We start from the raw sequence: 25,066 nt of genomic DNA, 5'->3' as shown, positions 1-25,066 counted from the left end.
AAAAATATATATATATATATATTTATTCATTTAGTTATCTATTTTGCTTTGTCGCTGTCTCCCGCGTTTGCGAGGTAGCGCAAGGAAACAGATGAAAGAAATGGCCCAACCCACCCCCATACACATGTATATACATACACGTCCACACACGCAAATATACATACCTATACATCTCAATGTACACATATATATACACGCACAGACACATACATATATACCCATGCACACAATTCACACTGTCTGTCTTTATTCATTCCCATTGCCATCTCGCCACACATGGAATACCATCCCCCTTCCCCCTCATGTGTGCGAGGTAGCGCTAGGAAAAGACAACAAAGGCCCCATTCGTTCACACTCAGTCTCTAGCTGTCATGCAATAATGCCTGAAACCACAGCTCCCTTTCCACATCCAGGCCCCACACAACTTTCCATGGTTTACCCCAGACACTTCACATGCCCTGATTCAATCCACTGACAGCACGTCAACCCCGGTATACCACATTGATCCAATTCACTCTATTCCTCGCCCGCCTTTCACCCTCCTGCCTGTTCAGGCCCTCAAAATCTTTTTCACTCCATGTTTCCACCTCCAGTTTGTATATGTATATGTCTGTGTGTGTGTATATATATATATATATGTATACATTGAGATGTACAGGTATGTATTTGTGCTGTGTGTGGACGTGTATGACTATACATGTGTATGTGGGTGGGTTGGGCCATTCTTTCGTCTGTTTCCTTGCGCTACCTCGCTAACGCGGGAGATAGCGACAAAGCAAAATAAATAAATAAATAAAATCAAGAATGTGTGGAAGGACAGAAAATTATCTGAGAGACCAAAAATGGGTATGTTTGAAGGAATAGTAGTTCCAACAATGTTATATAGTTGCAAGACATGAGCTATAGATAGGGTTGTACAGAGGTGGGTGGATGTGTTGGAAATGAAATGTTTGAGGAAAATATGTGGTGTGAGGTGGTTTGATCGAGTAAGTGATGAAAGGGTAAGAAAGATGTGTGGAAATGAAAAGAGTGAGGCTGAGAGAGCAGAAAAGGGGTGTTGAAATGGTTTGGGCATATGGATAGAATGAGCAGGGAAAGATTGACAAAGAGGATATATGTGTCAGAGGTGGAGGTAACAAGAAGCAGGAGACCAAACTGGAGGTGGAAGGATGGAGTGAAAAAGATTTTGAGTGATTGGGGCCTGAACATACAGGAGGATGAAAGGTGTGCAATGAATAATGTGAACTGGAATGATATGGTATACTGGGGTCAACGTGCTGTTCATGGGCTGAACCAGGGAATATGAAATGTCAGGGGTAAACCATGGAAAGGTTTGTGGGGCCTGGATGTGGATAGGGAGCTGTGGTTTCGATGCATTACACATGACAGCTAGAGAACAAGCATGAACAAATGTGCCCTTTTTGTCTGTGTTCGCCATTTCCTGTGTCAACGAGGTAGCGCCATGAAACAGGCAAAGAATGGCCCATCCACTCATAAACACATATATACATAAACACCCACACATGCACATATACATATACACATATACATAAATATACATGTACATATCATACTTGCTTGCCTTCATCCATTTCTGGTGCTACCCCACCCTACAGGAAACAGCACTGCTACCTACTGCTTCAGTGAGATAGTGCCAGGAAAACAGACAAAGAAGTCACACTTGTTCACACTCAGTCTCTAGCTGTCATGCATACATTCATTTACTTATAATTACCCTTGGTTCTCTTTCTCTAAAAACACTTGATCTTATTAAGGATCTATTTCCAGAGGTTTCTGCACCCAAGGTTACGCTATTTCCAGTAGGAGGGAAATGTGGACTCTTTTGAAGTGGAGAGAAAAGTTCTTAGATGAGACTGTATTCCCAGTAATAAAGCCTTCCCAAAGGTGACCTTAACCTCACAGTGTAACCTCATGCAGGTGAAGCCCAGTTCATGTTGTACATGTATATTTAATATGTATATGTATCTACATGACACAATTCTCTGATCAATTAAAAATCTTTTGATAAAATTAAAACCATTATGGTATTGTAACTGCTCATGTGTTTTGGTTCACGTTGCTTATTTTGACTTCTGTTGTGATAGCATTTTGTCACTATTAATTACCAGTTATGACCATGAACTTTTGTTGTTACACACCACTTGTATTAGGTATAACTCCTTCTGTATTTAGAAACTTGTGTATATAACATGTTTATGCTAAGCTACGTAATATGTTCAAAGTTGTACATTACAAAGCTACGTAATGTGTTCAAAGTTGTACATTACAAATGCTATGCTAATTACATGTTCAAAGTTCAACATTACATTTGCAAGGCTGCATTACATGTTCAAAGTTGTACATCATATAGGTAGGATACACTATGTGTGCAAAGTTGTACATTAAATAGACAGGATACACTATATGTGCAAAGTTGTACATTACTAAATATGTGCAAAGTTGACAAGATTCTCTTCAAGTAAAAAATATTCATATTTCAGAATTTGCCATACGTTCTTCTACTTCCACACAAACACCCACGCATGGGCTTCTTTGGTGTAGTGATAAGCTTCAATGACCATGAATTACAAATGATTCTGCCTAGGTTTGAAACCCGGGCATAGCAGTCAACCTACAGCCCCTTGGGGTTGACTTAAACTGTGTGTGTAATGGTCTCTCCCTGTGACATACAAACAAATACCGATAAAAATCACACACACAAACACACATACATAGAAAAAAAAATTTTATGGGTAGTGAAATACTCTATCTAGCATGAAACAGTAAAAGAATTCTTATTGGTTAGTTTGATAAAGTGAAAAATAATGACCTTTCTTTTCAATAAGCTGTGCATGTGTGCCAGCTTCCACTACTTGACCACCCTGCACCACTGCAATTGTGTTGGCACCCTGGATGGTAGAAAGGCGATGAGCAATAACTATGCTGGTGCGACCCTCCTGGGCATGTTCTAAGGCCTCTTGAACTACCTGTAGAAAGACATCACTATCAAAGTTGTTACTGCATTTTCTGAAATTGATGTGCTTTGTTCACTTATACAACCACTGTGTCTTAATAATGTAAGTGAATCAACCCATGTAAGTGAATCAACCCAACCAGTTTTGTTTTCTCCTTTGAAGTTGCTGTCTCTCCCGGTAAATTCATGTATTTCTATTGACTGTCAGGAGAGGTGTGCATGGGATAGAGTGACTGTGGTTTATTGGGGTTGACATGCTGTCAAGGGACTGAACGAAGCATCTGGGGTAAACCATAGAAAGGTCTGTGGGGCCTGGTTGTGGATAGGAAGCTGTGGTTTTGGTGCATTATACATGACAGCTAAATAATGGATGCGAGCAGATGTGGCTTTTCTTTGTCAGTTCCTACTAGTACCTCCCTGATGCAAGAAGCAGCAATCAAGTATGAAAAAAATACATATATACTAATCTATTTATTATACTTGATTGCCATTTCCTGTGTCAGCGAGGTAGCACTAGGAAACAGATGAAGAATGACCTATCCACTCATATACACACATATATACATACACACCCACGCACATACATATATATATCACATATACACATACATACACATAAACAGCCATGTGCATATATACTTATGTACATATTCATTCTCGCTTTCCTTCATTCATTCCTGGCGCCCCCCCGCCCCACAGGAAACAGCATTGCCACTCCCGTGTCAGTGAGGTAGCACCAGGAAAACAGACAAAAAAAAAAGGCCACATTCATTCACACCCAGTCTCTAACTGTCATGTGTCATGATCTAAGATAAAAGATTACCTCAGTCTCTCCTAACAGGTGCAAAATCATGCTCCACTTTGATCATGCAGTTCTCTAACAGTAACAAGATACATTCTTAATGCAGTGAACTACACAAAACATATTAAAAAAATGTACAGGAAACAAACAATTAAAATCCATAAAAGTTAATAATTACCTTCTCACTTTCAGTGTCAAGGGCAGAAGTTGCTTCATCAAGCATTAGGACACTTGGGTTCCTTATTAATGCTCGTGCAATGGCTATACGTTGCTTCTGTCCACCAGACAATTGGGTTCCTTTTGCACCAGCTCTAGTATCATAACCCTGAAATATAAAATAAATCAAGTTAATGACCAGTATCATTGAATCGAAGTCTTTCTTCACTATACAGCAAAATGACTCTTACAAGATTCTTCAAAAATTAAACTTTTGCCAATTACATATAATAATAGAAAGTAAAGAGATGTGTGCGTTAGGTGTTGTCCATTGTTGTGTATGAGAAAAAGACGATGCAAGTTTAGGACTGTACACCTGCAACCCACATGTAGATGAGACAAGGGGATTTGGTGGGGGTGGAGGTGGGGAGAGAGAGAGACAGAGGGGAGAGGGGGAAGAAGAAGAAAAAGAAGACAGCGATTTGAACCTGAGAGGGGTACATGACAAATGCCATAGTGCTGGTTCTGATGAAGATAATACTTGTAATACCATTAAAAGGGTTAAGATAAACAAGTTGCCTACCAGACCTATTCATCAAGAGAAAGTGTTGATTTTAAAGATGAGTTTGGATGTGTGTACTGGATACAATTTCATCTACTGGATGTGTGTATTGGATACAATTTCATCTACTATTCTGGACTCTCAAAACCCCAAAACTAATTTTGCTGCAGAATGTGGAAAAACTGTTAGAATATAAGCTCCACTTAGGAATTTTTTTTAGACAACAAAAGTAAGGAAAACAGAACTTGTAAATCTGTACAACTATAAATACAGTACAACTTCACTAATATGTCTCTAGAAGTGATTATGTGGTTACTGAAGGGGTGGAAGGCAACTATCTCACCAAGAGGCTGGGGATTATGGCAGGAAAAACATATAAAAAGAGTTGTTTTACGTAGTCTGAAAGTGAATCCTTTCTAGCATTCATCATACTTAATCACTGTTTCCTGCATCAGCGAGGTAGTGCAAGGAAACAGACGAAGAGTGGTTCAACCCCTCATATACAAATATCTATACATAAACACCCACACATGCACATATACATACATATACATTTCAACGCATTTATACATAGAAATATACATATATGCACATGTGCATATTCATACTTGCTGCCTTCATCCATTCCCGTCGCCACCCCACCACACAGGAAACAGCATCCCTCCCCCCCTCCTCCTCCAGCGAGGTAGTGCCAGAAAAAGACAAAAAGGCCACATTCGTTCACACTCAGTCTCTAGCTGTCATGTGCAATGCACTGAAACCACAGCTCCCTTTCCACATCCAGGCCCCACAGACCTTTCCATGATTTACCCCAGATGCTTCACATGCCCTGGTTCAATCCACTGACAGCACGTCGACCCTGGAATACCACATCGTTCTAATTCACTCTGTTCCTTGTATTCCTTTCACCATCTTTCATGTTCATGCCCCAATTGCTCAAAATCTTTTTCACTCCTTCCATCCACCTCCAATTTGGTCTTCTACTTCTCCTTGTTCCCTCCACCTCTGACACATATATCCTCTTTGTCAATCTTTCCTCACTCATTCTTCCCATGTGTCAAAACCATTTCAACACACCCTCTTCAGCTCTCTCAACCACACTCTTTTTATTACCACACATCCCTCTTACCCTTTAATTACTTACTCGATCAAACCACCTCACACCAAACACTGTCCTCAAACATTTAATTTCCAACACATCCACCCTCCTCTGCACAACCCTATCTATAGCCAATGCCTTACAACCATATAACATGTTGGAACATACCCATTTTTGCTCTCCGAGAATGTTCTTGCCTTCCACACATTTTTCAACTCTCCTAGAACATTTACCCAACTCCACCACCCTGTGACTCACTTTCGTTTCCATGGTTCCATCTGCTGCTAAGTCCACTCCCAGATATCTAAAACACTTCACTTTCTCCAGTTTTTCTCCATTCAAAGTTACCTCCCAATTAACTTGTCCCTCAACCCTACTGAACCTAATAACCTTGCTCTTATTCACATTTACTCTTAACTCTCTCCTTTCACACACTTTACCAAACTCAGTCACCAACCTCTGCAGTTTCTCACCCAAAACAGTCACCAGTGCTATATCATCAGTGAACAACAACTGACTCACTTCCTAAGCCCCCTCATCCACAACAGACTGCATACTTGCCCCTCTCTCCAAAGCTCTTGCATTCACTTCCCTAACCACCCCATCCGTAAACATCCCCCACCCATGCTGCAAACTGACATTCACTAGGAACCAATCACTTTCCTCTCTTCCTACTCATACACATGCCTTACATCCTTGGTAAAAACTTTTCACTGCTTCTAGCAACTTACCACACACAATATCCTCGTAAAACCCTCCACAAAGCATCTCTATCAACTCTATCATATGCCTTCTCCAGATCCATAAATGGTACATACAAATCCATCTGTTTTTCTGAGTATTTATCAAATACATCCTTCAAAGCAAACACTTGATCCACACATCCTCTCCCACTACTGAAACCACATTGCTCTTCCCCAATCTGATGCTCTGTATATGCCTTTACCCTCTCAATCAATATCCTCTTGTATTATTTCCAAGGAATACTCAACAAACTTATACTCAACAAACTTATGCCTCTGTAATGTGAACACTCACCTTTATCCCCTTTGGCTCTGAACAATGGCACTATGTATGCATTATGCCAATCCTCAGGTACATCTTCTGCAAAGCTTTCACTATCTCTTCTCTCTTTACCAAACCATTCTCCCTGGCCCTCTCACTTTGCATACCACCCAACCAAAACACCCTTTATCTGTCACTCTATCATCAAACACATTCAACAAACCTTCAAAATACTCACTCCATCTCCTCACTTCATCACTACTTGTTATTACCTCCCCATTTGCCCCCTTCACCTATGTTCCCATTTGTTCTCTTGTCTTACACAAGTTATTTACCTCCTTCAAAAACATCTTTTTATTCTCCTTAAAATCTAATGATACTCTCTCACCCCAACTCTCATTTGCTCTTTTTCACCTCTCACACCTTTCTCTTGCCCTCCTGCCACTTTCTTTTATACATCTCTCAGTCATTTGCACTACTTCCCTGCAAAAATCATCCAAATGCCTCTCTCTTCTCTTTCACTAACAACCTTACTTCTTCATCCCACCACTCACCACCCTTTCTAATCTGCCCACCTCCTACCTTTCTCGTGCTACATGCATCTTTTGTGCGAGCTATCACTGCTTCCCTGAATACATCCCATTCCTCCTCCACTCCCCTTACATCATTTGCTCTCACCTTTTGCCATTCTACACTCAATCTCTTATGGTACTTCCTCACACAAGTCTCCTTTCCAAGCTCACTTACTCTCACCACTCTCTTTCCCTAATATTCTCTCTTCTCTAAAAACCTCTACAAATCTTCACCTTCACAAGATAGTAATCAGACATCCCTCCAGCTGCCCCTTTCAGAACATTTACATCCAAAAGTCTCTCTTTTACATGCCTATCAATTAACATGTAATCCAATAATGCCCTTTGACCATCTCTCCTACTTACATAGGCATACTTATGTATATCTCTTTTTAAACCAGGTATTCCTAATCACCAGTCCTTTTTCTGCACACAAATCCACAACTCTTCACCATTTCTATTTACAACTATGGGCACCCATGGACACCAATTATACCCTCAACTGCCACATTACTCACCTCCGCATTCAAATCACCCATCACTATAACCCGGTCTCGTGCATCAAAGCAGCTAACAGAGTAGTTTCTGCATTTCTACATGAATTACCCATAATCGTGAAGCAAAGCAAATGGTACGATTTATATTAAGTGTATCTACTGACAGGTGCTTATATCAATCATCAGATCTAACAAAGTAGTTGATTAACATTTGCAATGGGATAGCAAAAAGAATTTTGAGTTTGACCACTAGGGCTCAATTCCAGAATATGAGGACAAATGGTGGTGGTCCTAAATATACCATTATAGGAACATTTTTGGCCCTGTATCAGCAGGTCTTTTTTTTATAGTCTACAACAGTTTTGATTTCAGAAGGCAAAACTCATGTTTAAATTTGATTACTAGCTCTAATATGAAAGGTAACATTCATTCATGCAACTTACATTTGGCAAAGATTCTATAAAGGCATGAATATTAGCTTGTTTGGCAGCAGCAACAATTTCATTACGTCCAACTTGCCGACAATTGTCACCATAAGCAATATTCTCAGCAATAGTTCGATCAAAGAGTACAGGCTCCTGGGAGACAAGGCTAAGTTGGTTCCTCACCCAACCAACATTCAGAGCTTGGACATCCTCACCATTGATGCACTGAAAAAAAAGAAAGGAAACAATAATGATTTCTCAGACACTATTATTAGCCATAAGACTATTTTAGTCAGAGGGAGTCTAGTGCTGTTGCGTGGAGTGCAACATACCCCATGCTAATTCTAATATACATATTGTCATCAAGTACTGTTAGGCATTTTTTTCAAAAGCAACACAAGCAGTAAAACTTAATACAAAATTAATAGCCTATCATGCTTTGCATTCATGATAATAATGTTGACTTACCACTTTTCCTTTCTGAGTATCATAAAATCTTTCCAGTAAACCAATGATAGTAGACTTGCCACAACCTGAACTTCCCACTAAGGCCAGGGTTTGTCCTTGATCAACTCTAACACCAAGCCCCATCAATATGGGAACATCAGGCCTTGTTGGGTATGAAAAATGCACATCATGCAGCTCTACATTTGTCACAGGACCACTCTGCAAATATAAAAGAAACCTATTAATTATAATTATGTTAAAAGATATAATAATAGACTAAGTAATAGGTATTACATCAGAGCACTAATAATAGACATCAGTGATAGTAAACCATCCTGAGCACTGACATATAGATTCAAGTGATAGTTTGCTTGCAAGAGAATTGACATACCAGCTGTAAGCATACTAATTTGGATATGGGGATAAATGCAATGTTATTCATTTTCACATTCTGTTGCTGTTTCCCTAGTCTGTGCCAATAAGATACAACAAAGTCCTCATTTGCTCACATCTAGCCTCTAATAATCATGTATATAGTAGCAAAACAAGAAACCCCATTCACAACCATGCTCTACAGACTGTTCTTTGGTTTCTTTTGACAACTTCATATGCCCTGGATCAGCCCACTGACAGCACATAGCTCACGTATATCACATTACTCCAGTTCATTATCTTATGCATGCCTCTCACCCTCCTGAATGTTCAGGCACTGATAAGTCAAAGCCTCTCACTTTATCTTTTCTTGAAAACTGTCAGCCTTGAGTTGTAAATAAAAAACAAAAGCTTGAAGTCTGGGAACACGATAAGTGGTATATCAACTTTCACAAGACAATGAGCTGATGATAAAATAGTTCACTGTATATATGAGAAGTAGAACAGAATATTACTGCACTGTGTAGTAATTAGTAAAACAGACAGACATACACATATCAAAGAGTGCAGAAATACAAGTAAAAATTAAGGACTAGAGCAAGCATTTAATTTCCAATACATCCACCCTCCTCCATTCTTTTGCATTCAGAGCTCATGACTCACATCAATACAGCTCTGCTGGGACTATTATACCATCTTATACACTCATCTTTGCCATCACAGACACTGCCCTCTTCTTCCACACACTCCTCAAAGCATTGAGGACCTTTGCCCCTAAACCCATCCTTTGGTTCATTTCAGCTTCCATAGTTTTATATGCTGCCATGTCCTCTCTCAGGTACTTAAAACACTCCACTTCCTCCAGGTTCTCCCCAACCAAACTCACACTCAAACCAACTTGTCTTGCCCTCCAGCTAAGTATGACCATCTTACTTTAAAGTACATTAACTCATACTCTACCAAACGCAGATACAGGTACACCATCGAATTTCCGCCAACTGTTGGTTCAGTACCTCCTTCAGTCCGGACAAAATTATGTGAGGAGACTTGAAATTACCACGGCCACCAGACTAGTTTACTGGGCAGCCACAGATGGTGTTGTGTGTAGGGCGTGCTTATTTACATTCTTTACACTGCATTTGTTGGTTGTGCTACTGCAATTCTGTGAGATTCTTAGCTTAAATTTAACCCTAGCTATGGCTTCTAAGACATATGAGAGTGTCAGTCGTGGTGTCAAAGGTAAACACCAGTCCATATTGATCCAAGATAAAGCAGAACTGCAGAAAAAATGGACCATGGTGTTTTGGTGCATAAGCTGTATGGCATCTATAGTGTTGGTTCATCAACTGTTTATGATATAAAGAAGCAAAGGGAGAAAATATTGAAATTCTAAGCAGGCAGTGATTCCAAGAAGCAAATGACAATTAGGAAAACTATGAAAGATGGTAAGAGCACTGAGCATGATCAAGTGTGCAAAGAAAAGTGGTTGGCAAACCACGAAGGAGCTCTTGAGTATGTGGACAAATTTGTGAAACTCTTAGCTGATGAGCACCTCAGTCCGGAGCAGGTGTATAATGTATTTAATCTATTTATTCAATTTACATTTAATATTTGTTTGATTTAAATTTCTTGCAGTCCATGGTATACTTTAAACACATGGGAGATGTATATTTCGTGGGTTAGAGGTGTGTTGGTGAATTATTCTTATGTGACCACAGTTGGTCAGCAAAATGGTTAATCCAGCAAGGCTTTGGAACCAAGAGTGCCAGACAATCGGGCATGGTGTACCTGTACCAGCTTCTGTAATTTCTCATTCAAGTCTTTTATCTGAGCCATGCCATCAACAAACAAGTGACTCACCTCCCAGGATACCTCACCTTCAGCATTCTGGAGACCTGCCACTCTCTCATTGACCCATACATTTGCTTCCCTAAACCATCCTATCCATAAACAGATCAAAAAGCCATGGTATCATCACATACCCTTCATGCAGACCCACCTTCATCTGGAACAACTCATCCTCCTCCTTCCCTACTCCCACACATGCCTTGCTCTCCCAATAAAATGCCCTCCCTGCATCTAATGGCTTTCCTCCCACACCAAAAACGTCATATATGTATCACTCTTTTGCAAAGTATCTTTCGCACAATTTTTTCAGATCAAACATCTGGGTTATGCATCCTCTACTGCTTCTAAAGCCTAATTGCTCCTTCCCAACCTGATGCTCTATGCAAGCCCCACCCATTCAATCACCTCTGTACAACTAATCAGAAAAACTTTACAGACTTATACCTTAACAATTTGAGCATTCCCTTTTTTCCAAGACTGTTTTTATAGAAGACAATATCTAGGCATTCTGCCAGTCTTCAGGGACTTCCCTTGAATCATACATACACTGAAAATCCTGACTAAAAATCCACAACATTGTCATCACCTGTCATGAGAAATTCAATTGCAATCCCATCTATCACTGTCTTTGCCATGCTTCATCCTATGCAAAGTCTTCACTACCACTTCTCTTTTCACCAACCATTTGCCATGACTCTTGCTCTGCATATCTCCTTGTTCCAAACACCCCACATCTGTCATCCTATTAGTGTATCAAACACATTTAACTAGCCCTCAAAATACTCACTGTATCTCCTCTTTAATTCTTCTTTGCCAGTTAACATTTCCCCATCTGCTGCCCTAAATGAAAATCAAATCCATTTGTTCTTTAATTCTCCTCACTCTATTTACCTCCTTCCAATATGTCCTCTTACTCTCCAGAAACTTTGCTAATACTCTCTCACACCCTCTCTCATTTGTTTTTTTTTTTCTGAGCCCCTGCACCTTTCTTTTGACCAAATGCTGTTTTCTCTTGTACATCCACCAATTGCTTGAACTCCTTCCCTGCAGGTAACTTCCTCATCCCACTACTCACTACCCTTTCTCAAATGCCTACATAAGACCTTCCATGTACCAAACACTTTGATCAGATATGTATGCAGTTCTTCCCTATATACCTCAAACTCCTCACACACTTCTGTGGTTTTATTTACTCTCCACTTTATATCTCTACTTAACTCAAGTGTTTAAAACAGAGCAATCTATTTGGGTGGAGCTCAGTGTTTGACTCACAGATTCACTCTTTCACTTGCACACAAATATATCAACCATACAGAATTATGATTGAAGATTTATCCATTGTATCAAGAAAGAACACCAGATGATAGTTCACTGAAATAGCTATAAAAAGGAGGGATTCAAAGTATTCTTCCAAAGTACATTTACATACATATATAAATGAATAAATAAACCAAGAGAATACAGCATATACAATAACTTGATATGGAAATGATGGTATATCAAATCTCTTTTACCTACAGCAATATATTCTGTTAGTACAATGTATTATGCCACAGCACAGGCCTGTCAGAAGTATGATAACTGGTATATACAGTTAAGCAGATAACAGAGGAACATCAGTCGCAAAGAACACAATACTGTAGTAACCTTTTTGACAAAATTATGAGCTGGGAAACCTGGACCACTATGCCTAATTTTTGATTTTTTTTTTTTTTTTTTTTTTTTGCTTTGTCGCTGTCTCCCGCGTTTGCGAGGTAGCGCAAGGAAACAGACGAAAGAAATGGCCCAACCCACCCCCATACACATGTGTATACATACGTCCACACACGCAAATATACATACCTACACAGCTTTCCATGGTTTACCCCAGACGCTTCACATGCCCCGATTCAATCCACTGACAGCACGTCAACCCCGGTATACCACATCGCTCCAATTCACTCTATTCCTTGCCCTCCTTTCACCCTCCTGCATGTTCAGGCCCCGATCACACAAAATCTTTTTCACTCCATCTTTCCACCTCCAATTTGGTCTCCCTCTTCTCCTCGTTCCCTCCACCTCCGACACATATATCCTCTTGGTCAATCTTTCCTCACTCATTCTCTCCATGTGCCCAAACCATTTCAAAACACCCTCTTCTGCTCTCTCAACCACGCTCTTTTTATTTCCACACATCTCTCTTACCCTTACGTTACTTACTCGATCAAACCACCTCACACCACACATTGTCCTCAAACACCTCATTTCCTGCACATCCATCCTCCTGCGCACAACTCTATCCATAGCCCACGCCTCGCAACCATACAACATTGTTGGAACCACTATTCCTTCAAACATACCCATTTTTGCTTTCCGAGATAATGTTCTCGACTTCCACACATTCTTCAAGGCTCCCAGAATTTTCGCCCCCTCCCCCACCCTATGATCCACTTCCGCTTCCAAGGTTCCATCCGCTGCCAGATCCACTCCCAGATATCTAAAACACTTCACTTCCTCCAGTTTTTCTCCATTCAAACTCACCTCCCAATTGACTTGACCCTCAACCCTACTGTACCTAATAACCTTGCTCTTATTCACATTTACTCTTAACTTTCTTCTTTCACACACTTTACCAAACTCAGTCACCAGCTTCTGCAGTTTCTCACATGAATCAGCCACCAGCGCTGTATCATCAGCGAACAACAACTGACTCACTTCCCAAGCTCTCTCATCCCCAACAGACTTCATACTTGCCCCTCTTTCCAAAACTCTTGCATTTACCTCCCTAACAACCCCATCCATAAACAAATTAAACAACCATGGAGATATCACACACCCCTGCCGCAAACCTACATTCACTGAGAACCAATCACTTTCCTCTCTTCCTACACGTACACATGCCTTACATCCTCGATAAAAACTTTTCACTGCTTCTAACAACTTGCCTCCCACACCATATATTCTTAATACCTTCCACAGAGCATCTCTATCAACTCTATCATATGCCTTCTCCAGATCCATAAATGCTACATACAAATTCATTTGCTTTTCTAAGTATTTCTCACATACATTCTTCAAAGCAAACACCTGATCCACACATCCTCTACCACTTCTGAAACCACACTGCTCTTCCCCAATCTGATGCTCTGTACATGCCTTCACCCTCTCAATCAATACCCTCCCATGTAATTTACCAGGAATACTCAACAAACTTATACCTCTGTAATTTGAGCACTCACTCTTATCCCCTTTGCCTTTGTACAATGGCACTATGCACGCATTCCGCCAATCCTCAGGCACCTCACTGTGAGTCATACATACATTAAATAACCTTACCAACCAGTCAACAATACAGTCACCCCCTTTTTTAATAAATTCCACTGCAATAACATCCAAACCTGTTGCCTTGCCGGCTTGCATCTTCCGCAAAGCTTTTACTACCTCTTCTCTGTTTACCAAATCATTTTCCCTAACCCTCTCACTTTGCACACCACCTCGACCAAAACACCCTATATCTGCCACTCTATCATCAAACACATTCAACAAACCTTCAAAATACTCCATCTCCTCACATCACCACTACTTGTTATCACCTCCCCATTTGCGCCCTTCACTGAAGTTCCCATTTGCTCCCTTGTCTTACGCACTTTATTTACCTCCTTCCAGAACATCTTTTTATTCTCCCTAAAATTTAATGATACTCTCTCACCCCAACTCTCATTTGCCCTTTTTTTCACTTCTTGCACCTTTCTCTTGACCTCCTGTCTCTTTCTTTTATACGTCTCCCACTCAACTGCATTTTTTCCCTGCAAAAATCGTCCAAATGCCTCTCTCTTCTCTTTCACTAATACTCTTACTTCTTCATCCCACCACTCACTACCCTTTCTAATCAACCCACCTCCCACTCTTCTCATGCCACAAGCATCTTTTGCGCAATCCATCACTGATTCCCTAAATACATCCCATTCCTCCCCCACTCCCCTTACTTCCATTGTTCTCACCTTTTTCCATTCTGTACTCAGTCTCTCCTGGTACTTCCTCACACAAGTCTCCTTCCCAAGCTCACTTACTCTCACCACCCTCTTCACCCCAACATTCACTCTTCTTTTCTGAAAACCCATACAAATCTTCACCTTAGCCTCCACAAGATAATGATCAGACATCCCTCCAGTTGCACCTCTCAGCACATTAACATCCAAAAGTCTCTCTTTCGCGCGCCTGTCAATTAACACGTAATCCAATAACGCTCTCTGGCCATCTCTCCTACTTACATAAGTATACTTATGTATATCTCGCTTTTTAAACCAGGTATTCCCAATCATCATTCCTTTTTCAGCACATAAATCTACAAGCTCTTCACCATTTCCATTTACAACACTGAACACCCCATGTACACCAATTATTCCCTCAACTGCCACATTACTCACCTTTGCATTCAAATTACCCATCACTATAACCCGGTCTCGTGCATCAAAACCACTAACACACTCATTCAGCTGCTCCCAAAACACTTGCCTCTCATGATCTTTCTTCTCATGCCCAGGTGCATATGCACCAATAATCACCCATCTTTCTCCATCAACTTTCAGTTTTACCCATATTAATCGGGAATTTACTTTCTTACATTCTATCACGTACTCCCACAACTCCTGTTTCAGGAGTACTGCTACTCCTTCCCTTGCTCTTGTCCTCTCACTAACCCCTGACTTTACTCCCAAGACATTCCCAAACCACTCTTCCCCGTTCACCCTTGAGCTTCGTTTCACTCAGAGCCAAAACATCCAGGTTCCTTTCCTCAAACATACTACCTATCTCTCCTTTTTTCACATCTTGGTTACATCCACACACATTTAATTTTTGATAAAGCACTATAATGACACCATTAACCAAACACTTGTAATATGCCTTTACTATTATGATGATAAGTTCATAAAAAAAGTTGTTTTAAAACAACTCGACTTTGACTTAATATCTAGTCAAGGATGCTAACCTATTATTTGAATCAAATGGTTGGTTAGACTGTTTCAAACACATTAACCCCTGAGGGCCATTCTTTTTCATGTTAGCCGAGATGGCATGGGCAGCTGAGGCCATAATCAAGGCCATCCCATTAACATTATATTTATCTCGTTTATTTATTATACTTGATTGCCATTTCCTGCATCAGCAAAGTGGTGCAAGGAAACAGACGAAGAATGACCCATCCACTCATATATATACATAAATGCCCATACATATACATATCAACATATACACATAAACATACACAAACATACACAGATACAAACATATATACACATATATATTCATACTTGCTTGCTTTCAATCCATTCCCAGCACCACCCTGCCCCACATGAAACTGCATCGCTGTCCCCCCCTTCAGTGAGGTAGCACTTGAGCCAGGTTCCAATTTTACTGACCAACCACAAAGGGTGGATGAACAGCTTGGTTGACTGTGGACCGACTGTCACAACCACGATTCGAACCTATGCACTTGACCCTAGGTGGCATATGAATGCGTCATGGTCAGGAACACTAACCGCTATAACACGGCCATCAAAAAGACAAGCTAAATAACCTGTATGGTTTAACAATGTTGAAATAAACCAACCAACCAACTAATCTAAACATATGCATAATGGACAATGTAATGAGAAATAACAGCAAAAGTATACGAGCTAATCTCTGAATTTGATCAGTCCAGCCTGAGAATAACACCAAGTTCATCAACAATAAATGATGCTTTTTTAATCTCTATTTCTGGCACTGATGGAGGTGATACTGTTTCCCTGTTGCTCAATTCTCCTTTGAACATTTCATTTGTGATCTACTGTAAATTTTTGTTGCAACATCATGGACTGAATCACTGAAAAAATTTCAAACTTCCTACCACAGCAGACAGCAAAATGCTGTGGACAACCAAACTTCCTTCTTCAAAGTTTGACAAAACAGTGAAAATTTTATTGTGAATGAACAAATTTTGCTATTGCATGAATTCACTTGATTGCATTGATATAAAATCAACACACTACATATAAATAGTTACAAGGTTTTCAAAAGGACCCTCCATCAGTCCCATTGGACAACACATTTGCAAAGGCCCCATGTAGATGTGGATGACCAATCCCCACCCCTTAAATTTCAAAACCTGTATATCTTTGCACACACCTTTTTTTCCAAGCGCACTCACTTTCACCTCCCTCTTCCCACCTGTGTTATTTCCTCTTTTCCAAACGCCATAACAAACTTTCACACTCACCTGTACTAAGATGTAATCAGACACCCACCAGCTGACCCTTTCAGCACATTCATATCCAATATTCTTTCCTTTGCATGCCTGTCAATCATTATACAATCCAACAATGTTCACTGACCCTAACCCTAATCATTCAAATATACTTCCAAGAAATTTCTCTTAATCCTTGGTGTCAAGTACTCTAATTCGTTTTTAACAGCAAATGAATGTGTTGCAGGCCCACTGCTTCTGTCAGGCACCTTTCATGAAGAATACTTACAAAGCTGGGGTCTCTAGCCCCAACCCTGTAATTTTGTTAAATACAATCCTCTATCCTTGACATTCGTTAGTATAACCATTCTTACTTGTACTTACAAGTCGCAGTCCAACTCCTGGAGATGTTTCAATAGCAGGATGGCGTTGAAGCATTGAAAATATATGTGAAGCTGCAACCTTTGCCTTACTATAATTGGGTGCAAATGCTACTGCTTGACCAACCATCATTGTGCCAAGAATCAGGGCTTCTGCTACCCTGTGAATATTCATGAGTAAGAAACTCAAAGCATTTATACTCATAAATCTTACTAATTCATAATAAATTACATATTGTACTTGGCATACATAACAAGATATTAAGAGGATAATTTTTCCTGAAATGATTACATCAATAGTAAAAATAAATTTGTTTAAACAGAATTCTTTAATAACACAACTCTTGTCATTCAATAATTCAAAAAAGACATTAGTTGATACAATTATGACATCTGTAGAAGATGGTGGACACCCTAATAAAATAGCTTCAATGTAAGAGATTTTCCCTATTTCAATGGCCTGTGCAGTCATAAAAATGTGTGTTCTAAATGTGCCCAACTGATTGACAAATTATGGACAGAACAAGTAACAGTAAAAATGAAGGTGCACATGTGCATTTGTATTATCATGCAAAGCATATATTCAACACAAAGACTACATCTGATACAAGAAAGCTCTATTATGGTGGCTTTGAATTTGTTACATCTGGAAGAGAGAAATCAGAATGGGGGTTATGATCAAAACTTTCAAGTTCCAGAAGTAAATTCACAACCTTGTGAGGGGTAAGTTCTTTGAAATTAGCACAAAAGGAATAATGAGAGGTCAAAGCAAGAAATTATGCTGGAAATATGTTTGACTACATGTAAAGAAATACTTATCTATTAACACTGGTGGATGAATTGAATATGCCATGTGATGTGACAGAATGCTGACACCACAATAAATTCAATAAGTTTATCTACAGCAAAAAAGAATTTAAGAGATAGGATCCATTAACTGTTGAATTCAAAGAAGTTCCACATAATCTAATGAGATTATACTGCAACGATCTAATTTTCTGGATATAAAATCCTCAAAGAAATAAAGACATGGAATGTTCAAACATAACTATGAAAGAAAAAGAATTCAAAACATATTATCATCAAAGAAAGAGAATTTTCAAATTTCTACCTTGCAGGTGACAAAGAGAGCTGTCATTTAAAAGGCTGCATGGCAAAGGACAGGATGTTTATGGCTTTCCAGCTGACATCCAGATATGCACAGTCAATGCATGTGTGACATTATCTTAAGGCCATATACAAGCAATTTTTCCCATTAACTATTTTGACACTGGGGGGAAGCTTCATAAATGGAGCTCCACCTCTCATCCTTGCATTTACACAGAATAGGCTTTTGAATTTTCAATGTCCCTTGCATGTCATGTATCACCTTTTCACTTTGCTTGTTCCAATTTTCTACAACTGTGTTGCTGAAGATATGCTTCCTTGTTATGCTAAGCAGTATTCTTTCCTTATTTCCAATCATGCTCCTTTGCTTTCAGATTTTCTGACTTACAGGAACAAGTCTGTGTTTATGGTATCGTAGCATCCAAGAAACTTGTATGTAATTATCAATTCTCCCTTCTTTCTTCCACAGGAAACTAAAAACTTTCCCATTCTTTTCATCTCTCACTCCAATCACTTCAAACATTTCTTTTGATCTTTACTAACAGTTCAATGCGACTCCTCAGGTGAGGGAAATTCCAGGTTGGGTTAAATGTACTTTGTATATATCTTCATGAACTTGTTATTGCCATTTAAATCAACTTTGACACTGACAGATATATAGCTTGTTTCCTAAACAATCCTTCTCACAATATGTTTTGGTGTTAAGTTTGCCATGGATTCAACTCCTAGGTCTGTCTCAGAGAACAATGCTAGATAGTCATTTTCACCAATACAGTACTCACCAAATAGTCTTTTTAATACTTCTCCATCTTTGGGACTTTGCATTTTCCAGGCTTAAATTTCACCATCCATTTGTTCGATCACTGCTGCATTTTGTCTACCTCAACACTATAACCAACAAGAACCTAGAACACAGAGTTCTGAGCCCTGCTAGATGCTAATACCACCACACATTCAGATGACATATCATAATGTGGTCAACTATCTATATTTTGCACAATCATTTGTACAAAATGTGCACTAAGAAGAGCAAATCTGTGAAAGAAAATACTGAAAAAATGGGTTTATGAAAATTTGGGTTGACCTTCTGTGATACTGAATGTGAATAAATTTTTCCCATTACAAGTTGCAGCACTACCCCTGGAGATATTTCAATACCAGAATGATAATGAAGCATTGAAAATATATGTGAAACTGTAACCTCTACCTTGGTAAGGTGAGTGTGTGTTTGATGATACCATGGCTGGGGCAAGGGAGAGGGGCAAGGGAGAAAGTATTCTACCTCCACATTCCCTATATGTCATAGAGAGTGACTAAAGGTGGGAGGGAGTGGAGAGCTGGAATATTTGCCCCCCTTTTTGAATTTCAAATTCTAAAAGAAGGAACAGAAGACAGCCAAGCAAGGAATGTTCATCCTCCTTGAAGGCTCAGGCATGAGCGTATAAATGTGTGGATGTAACAAAGACAAGAGGAAATGAAAGATATATAGTACGTTTGATGAAAGGAACTTAGATGTTCTGGCTCTGAGTGAATCAAAGCTCAAGAGTAAAGAAGAAAAATAGTTCAGAAATGTCTTAGGAGTAAAGTTACTACATAAGCAGGAGTTATGGGAGTGAGTGACAGAATGCAATGAAGTGAGCTCTAGACTAATGTCAGTAAAAATGAAAATGGATTGCAAGGGATGGGTGATTATTAGTGTTTATGTATCTGGCCATGAGAAGAAAGATCGTGAGAGAAAAGTGTTTTGGGAGCTGCTGGGTGGGTGTGTCAGAAGTTTTGATGAAACAGACTTGGTATTAGTGTTGAGAGATTCAAATGCAAAGGTGAATAATGTGGCAGTTGAGGGTATAATTGAGGAGCATGGGATATTCAGTATCATGAATGCAAATGGTCAATAGCCTGTGGAGTTGTGTGCAGAAAAAGGACTGGTGACTGGGAATACCTTGTTTAAAAAGAGGGACATACACATGTGCATGTATGCAAATAGGAAAGATGGTCTGTGGGCACTATTAGATTACATAACAATTGAAAAGTGTGCAAAAGAGGGACTTTTGGATGTAAATGTGCAGATAGGAGAAGCTAGTGGGATGTCTGACCATTACCCTGTAAAAGATAGGATGAAGATTTGGAGAAGTTTTTGGATAGAGGAAACATGAGTGAGAAAAGTGTGGCGAGAGTAAATGAGCTTAGAAAACAGACGTGTGTGAAGAAATATCTAAAGACTGGGCATAGAATGGCAAATGTGAGGGTTAGGAAAGCTTGGGGAGTGGATGGGAAATAGGAGGTATCTAGGGCAGGAGTGCTGGTATATAAGAAATGTGTGTGTGGCATGCAGATCAGAAAAGGCAGTGAGTGGTGGGATGATAAAGTAAAGTTGCCAGTGAAAGAGAAAGGATATATGGGTGATACAAAGGAGTGCAAATGATTGAGAGATGTATAAGAGAAAGCAGTGGGAGGTAAACAGGAAGGTGCAGGGGTTAAAAATGGGGTAAATGAGAGCATCAGTAAATTTCTGGGAGAATAAGATGTTTTGGAAGGTTAATAGTGTGTGAAAAACAAGAGAAGAATTGGAAACATCAGTGACAGGAGAAAAAGGAGAGCTGAAACAAGCAGAGATAAAAAGAGGAGGAGATGGAGGGAGTACATTATTTTGAAAGACTGTTGGGTCAGGGCGGTATGTGAAGTGAGGGAGTCAGGGAGAGTGGTTTGGTGAAGAAAGAAGAGGTGGAGAAAGCCTTTCATAAGATGAAATGTGGCAAGGTGGTTGAAGTGGATGGTGATGCAGTTGAATTTCTTAAGAAATGGGGTGACTGTTGAATTAGGATTTTCAAAGTATGTATGGATCATGTGAAGGTGCCTGATGATTGGTGGAATAAATGTATAGTGCCACCCTATATAGGAAAGGGGGATAAAGATAAGGGTTCAAACTACAGATGTATACAAGTTTATTGAGTGTCCCTGGTAAGTTGTAAGGGAGAGTAGTGATCAACATGGGTGAGGGCATGTACAGAGCATCAGATTGGGGGAAGAGCAGTGAGGATCAGGAGTTTGCTTTAAAGAATGCATGAGAGAAATGCTTATAGAAACAGAAAGATATGTATGTGGCATTCATGGATCTAAATAAAGCATATGCTAGGGTTAATAGAGTTGCCTTGTGGAACATTTCAAGAATAAACATGGTGTGGAAGGAAAGCTGTTAGAAGCAGTGACAAGTTTTTATCAAGGGTGTAAAGCATGTGTACGAGTAGGAAGAGATGAAAGTGAACAGTTCCAAGAAGGATGGTCATAGAAGGGGTGTGTGATGTCTATATGGCTGTTTACTTTGTTTATGGATGGGGTGTAAGAGAATGCAAAAGGCTTGGAGAGGTGAGTGAGTATGCATTCTGTAGGGGATGTGGGGCCTAACAAATCAGTTAGTTGTTGTTTGCTGATGACATAACACTGGTGGCAGATTTGAGAGAGAAACTGCTTTAGTTGGTGACTAAGTTTGAGTGTGTGTAAAAGGAGAGAGTTGAGAGCAAATATGAATGAAAGTGATGCTAATAGGTTTAACAAGGTAAGGAATGGGTTAGATGGGGTCTGTGTTTGAATGGAGAGGAACTCCCAGGAGCTGACTGCCTGTATTCCCCCACCACTAGCTAGACCACACAATACTAGGTAAGCCGCTGAGGCAAATGATTAGTGTGTGGCCACTGGCAACACAACGATGTACTGTTTTGATAACTGCTTCTTTTGCTACACCTTGAGGATTCGGAACTCTCTACTTTCTCCTGCTTTTCTCAGTAACTATGACCTGGCTCATATTAAAGGAGAGGTTCTTCAATTCCTCCAAAATTCATAAATACTTTCCCTTGTTTTTTCTTTTTTTTGCTTTCATAGTTTTTTCTATATTTCAATTAAGGACTGGCCTTGATGGGGTCTTTTGTTCATGACTGGAGCTTTCAACATAAAAAGGGGGAATGTTTTAGATATCTGGGGGTGGACATGGCTGCAAATGGAATCATGGAAGTGGAAATGAGTTATAGGATGGGTGGGGAAGCACAAGTCCTGGAAGCATAGAATAAAGTGTGGAATGAGAGTTTGTTATTTGGGGGGGAAAAATGGATATGTTTGAAGGTACATTAGTTCCAACAATGTTATAAGGATGCAAGACATGGGCTACAGACGAAGTTGTTTGGAGGTAAGTGGATGTACTGAAAAGAATGTTTGAAGACAATGTGGTGTGATATGGTTTGAAAGTAAGTTATAAAAGGATAGAGAAGAGGTGTAGAAATATAAAGACTGATTCAAAGAGATGATGAGGGTGTGCTGAAATGGTCTGGGCCTATGGAGAGAAGGAGTGTGGAGATGTTGAGAAACAGGCTATGTGTGTTAAAAGTGGAGGGAACAAAGAAAATGGGAAGACCAAACTGGAGATGAAACAACAGAGTAAAAAAGATTTTCAGATATTGAAGCCTGAACATGCAAAGCGGCAGAAAGGTGTGCACAGGAAAGAGTGAAATGGAACAATTTAGTATATATGGGTCGACTTGCTGTCAATGGACTGAACTAGGGCATGGAAAGGGGCTGGGGGAAACCAAGAACATGTCTGTGGGGCCTAGTTGTGAACAGGAAGCTGTAGTTTTGGTGCATTACATATGACAGATAAAGAAAAGATGAGAGCGAATGCAGCCTTTGTTTGTTCTTAGATCTATCTCATAAATGTGGAAAACAGCTATCAAGTATGAAAAAGTTATTTTAGTTAATGATATCAAAACTTGCCTACACATTTTCAAATGCATTCTTGTTAACATCTGCGAGATACTTTGCAGGTAAACAAATAGTTGCTAAACTCCCCCACTAGCTCAGCTCCTCTACTTCAGGTGCCATTTTTGCATCTTCCATCAGACTTTTAACGTCTGGTGACTCTGGCTGTCAGAGGCCTCAGATTGTACATCTATGAACCTTCCATATACATTTAGTAGAGCAAACTTTGCAATATCCATCCAATCTTTTTCAAGTTCTTCATTAGCCAATACTTTCTGGCCCTTAATGTTGACACTGTTGTAGCACCAGGATCCCTTTAAGGGAATCCCATAATAGTCACATATGTCCCAGATGTGGTCCTAAAGATTTGAGAGAGAAGAGACATAATTCTTGTCTGTGCTAGGCTAAAAATGGGATTCCTGTGGGATGGCTTTGTCAAGAGTTTTGTCGAGTTTCTCCAGTCATTTTTGGATAGAAGGGGACTTTGTTAGAAGGGCAGAATGTAAAGTTATTATCATTATCATTAAAAATACACCAGGACCCCTTTCAAAGAAATGATTCTGGCATTACCAACTGCCTCCTTTCCTTATACTCCTGCAGCACCAAGGTTGCACTACTTCCAGTATCAAAGAAATGATGGAGTCCTTTGGAGTGAGAAGTTCTGTGGTGAGCCTGTACTACCAGCAAAACAAACTGGCCATAGGTGACTTTTTTTCACTACATAGTAACCTCAAGCAGACAGAAACTGTTAACACCTAATGTACAGTTGTCTATATGGAAAGAGTTTCTGTTGCTCACATTTTTTTCCTGTAAGGGTTTGAGAGGATTTAGATTCTGTGTTGCCTTTGTGATGATCATGTTGAAGAGAGAATTTTTCATGTACAATGTGATGTCTGGTTATTTAAGTCAGTGTTTTAAGAGAAAGTATTTGGCTAAATAATGCAATGCGAGATATTGGTAACTAGGTGTCATAAAGGTAAATACAAACTTTTGAGGGAATACGGTTATTTGATTGTGGGGAGCTTTAAAAGAGAGAAAAGCTTTTTGTGGTTTAGTGTTTTAGCACAAAGTGATTATACGTCTTCTCTGATGTAAAGAGGAATTTCACTGGCTGGTTGAGGTGGTGGAAAGTCATGCAGGAATAGGTTGAAGAGAAAAGGGTACAATCGCAAGTGAACAATATCCTTGTTCTTTTATTCCTACTTCTATTTACTTCTTACTAAATTAGTTCTAAATAACTAGCAGATAATACTATTTCCAACACACAGGAATCTTTTTGACAGGTAAGAAAATAACAAATGTTAAAACTTATTTGAATATACTTAAAAACAAGAGGAAAACTTACTTGAAGACATTCGCAAAGCCAATTGCTCCTACATCAACCAAATAACCACCATACAACAATGTTACAGCATAAGCATAGAAGGGCATGGCCTGAGCAAACCCAAATGCAGCACCTGGACAAATTCAAATTATATCTATTAGCAAAACCATGTTAAAAACATACTTTTTAAAGATGAAAAACCATTTCTCAATAGCAGGCAAAACCTGCCAAGCATTTGAGAAAGCACTTGTCAAGTTGGTAGCATACCAATGTTTTATGCCCTTATTCAGTGCAACTATGAGGGTTTCACCCAATTTGACCATTATGAAAAATGAAAGGCAGCAGCTATACAGCAAACCACTTGGTAGGCATGGAAGTGAGATGGTATCAAACTACTCTTCACCCACATTCATTCACTGACTGCTTTTGTCCTTGTCTTGGGACTTACTGTCTAGAATCGGAAATAATTTTTTTGAAAAAGGAAAAATGAAAAGGATGGGAAGAGAAAATAATGGATTCAAATATCTACAAAAGAACCTCTTGAT

At 39.6% G+C, this 25,066-nt stretch overlaps 1 protein-coding gene across 1 annotated transcript in view; it reads right to left on the bottom strand.

Annotated features, from left to right (window-relative positions):
- Positions 1 to 257: 257 nt before the first annotated feature.
- Positions 258 to 25,066, bottom strand: part of LOC139749670 (ATP-dependent translocase ABCB1-like) — a 103,976-nt gene continuing 79,167 nt past the window's right edge. The window contains exons 20-25 of the mRNA XM_071663835.1: positions 24,543 to 24,654; positions 17,349 to 17,505; positions 8,561 to 8,758; positions 8,111 to 8,317; positions 3,955 to 4,101; positions 258 to 2,987 (exon numbers count right to left, since the gene is read on the bottom strand). Coding sequence (XP_071519936.1) covers positions 2,796 to 2,987; positions 3,955 to 4,101; positions 8,111 to 8,317; positions 8,561 to 8,758; positions 17,349 to 17,505; positions 24,543 to 24,654 — 1,013 coding nt within the window. The 3' untranslated portion in view covers positions 258 to 2,795. The remainder of the gene's footprint in view (positions 2,988 to 3,954; positions 4,102 to 8,110; positions 8,318 to 8,560; positions 8,759 to 17,348; positions 17,506 to 24,542; positions 24,655 to 25,066) is intronic.

Source organism: Panulirus ornatus, chromosome 8, assembly GCF_036320965.1.
Source record: "Panulirus ornatus isolate Po-2019 chromosome 8, ASM3632096v1, whole genome shotgun sequence".
Taxonomy (NCBI): Eukaryota; Metazoa; Arthropoda; class Malacostraca; order Decapoda; family Palinuridae; genus Panulirus; species Panulirus ornatus.
The sequence above is the reverse complement of the archived record's forward strand: the minus strand, read 5'-3'. Positions and strand labels throughout refer to the sequence as shown.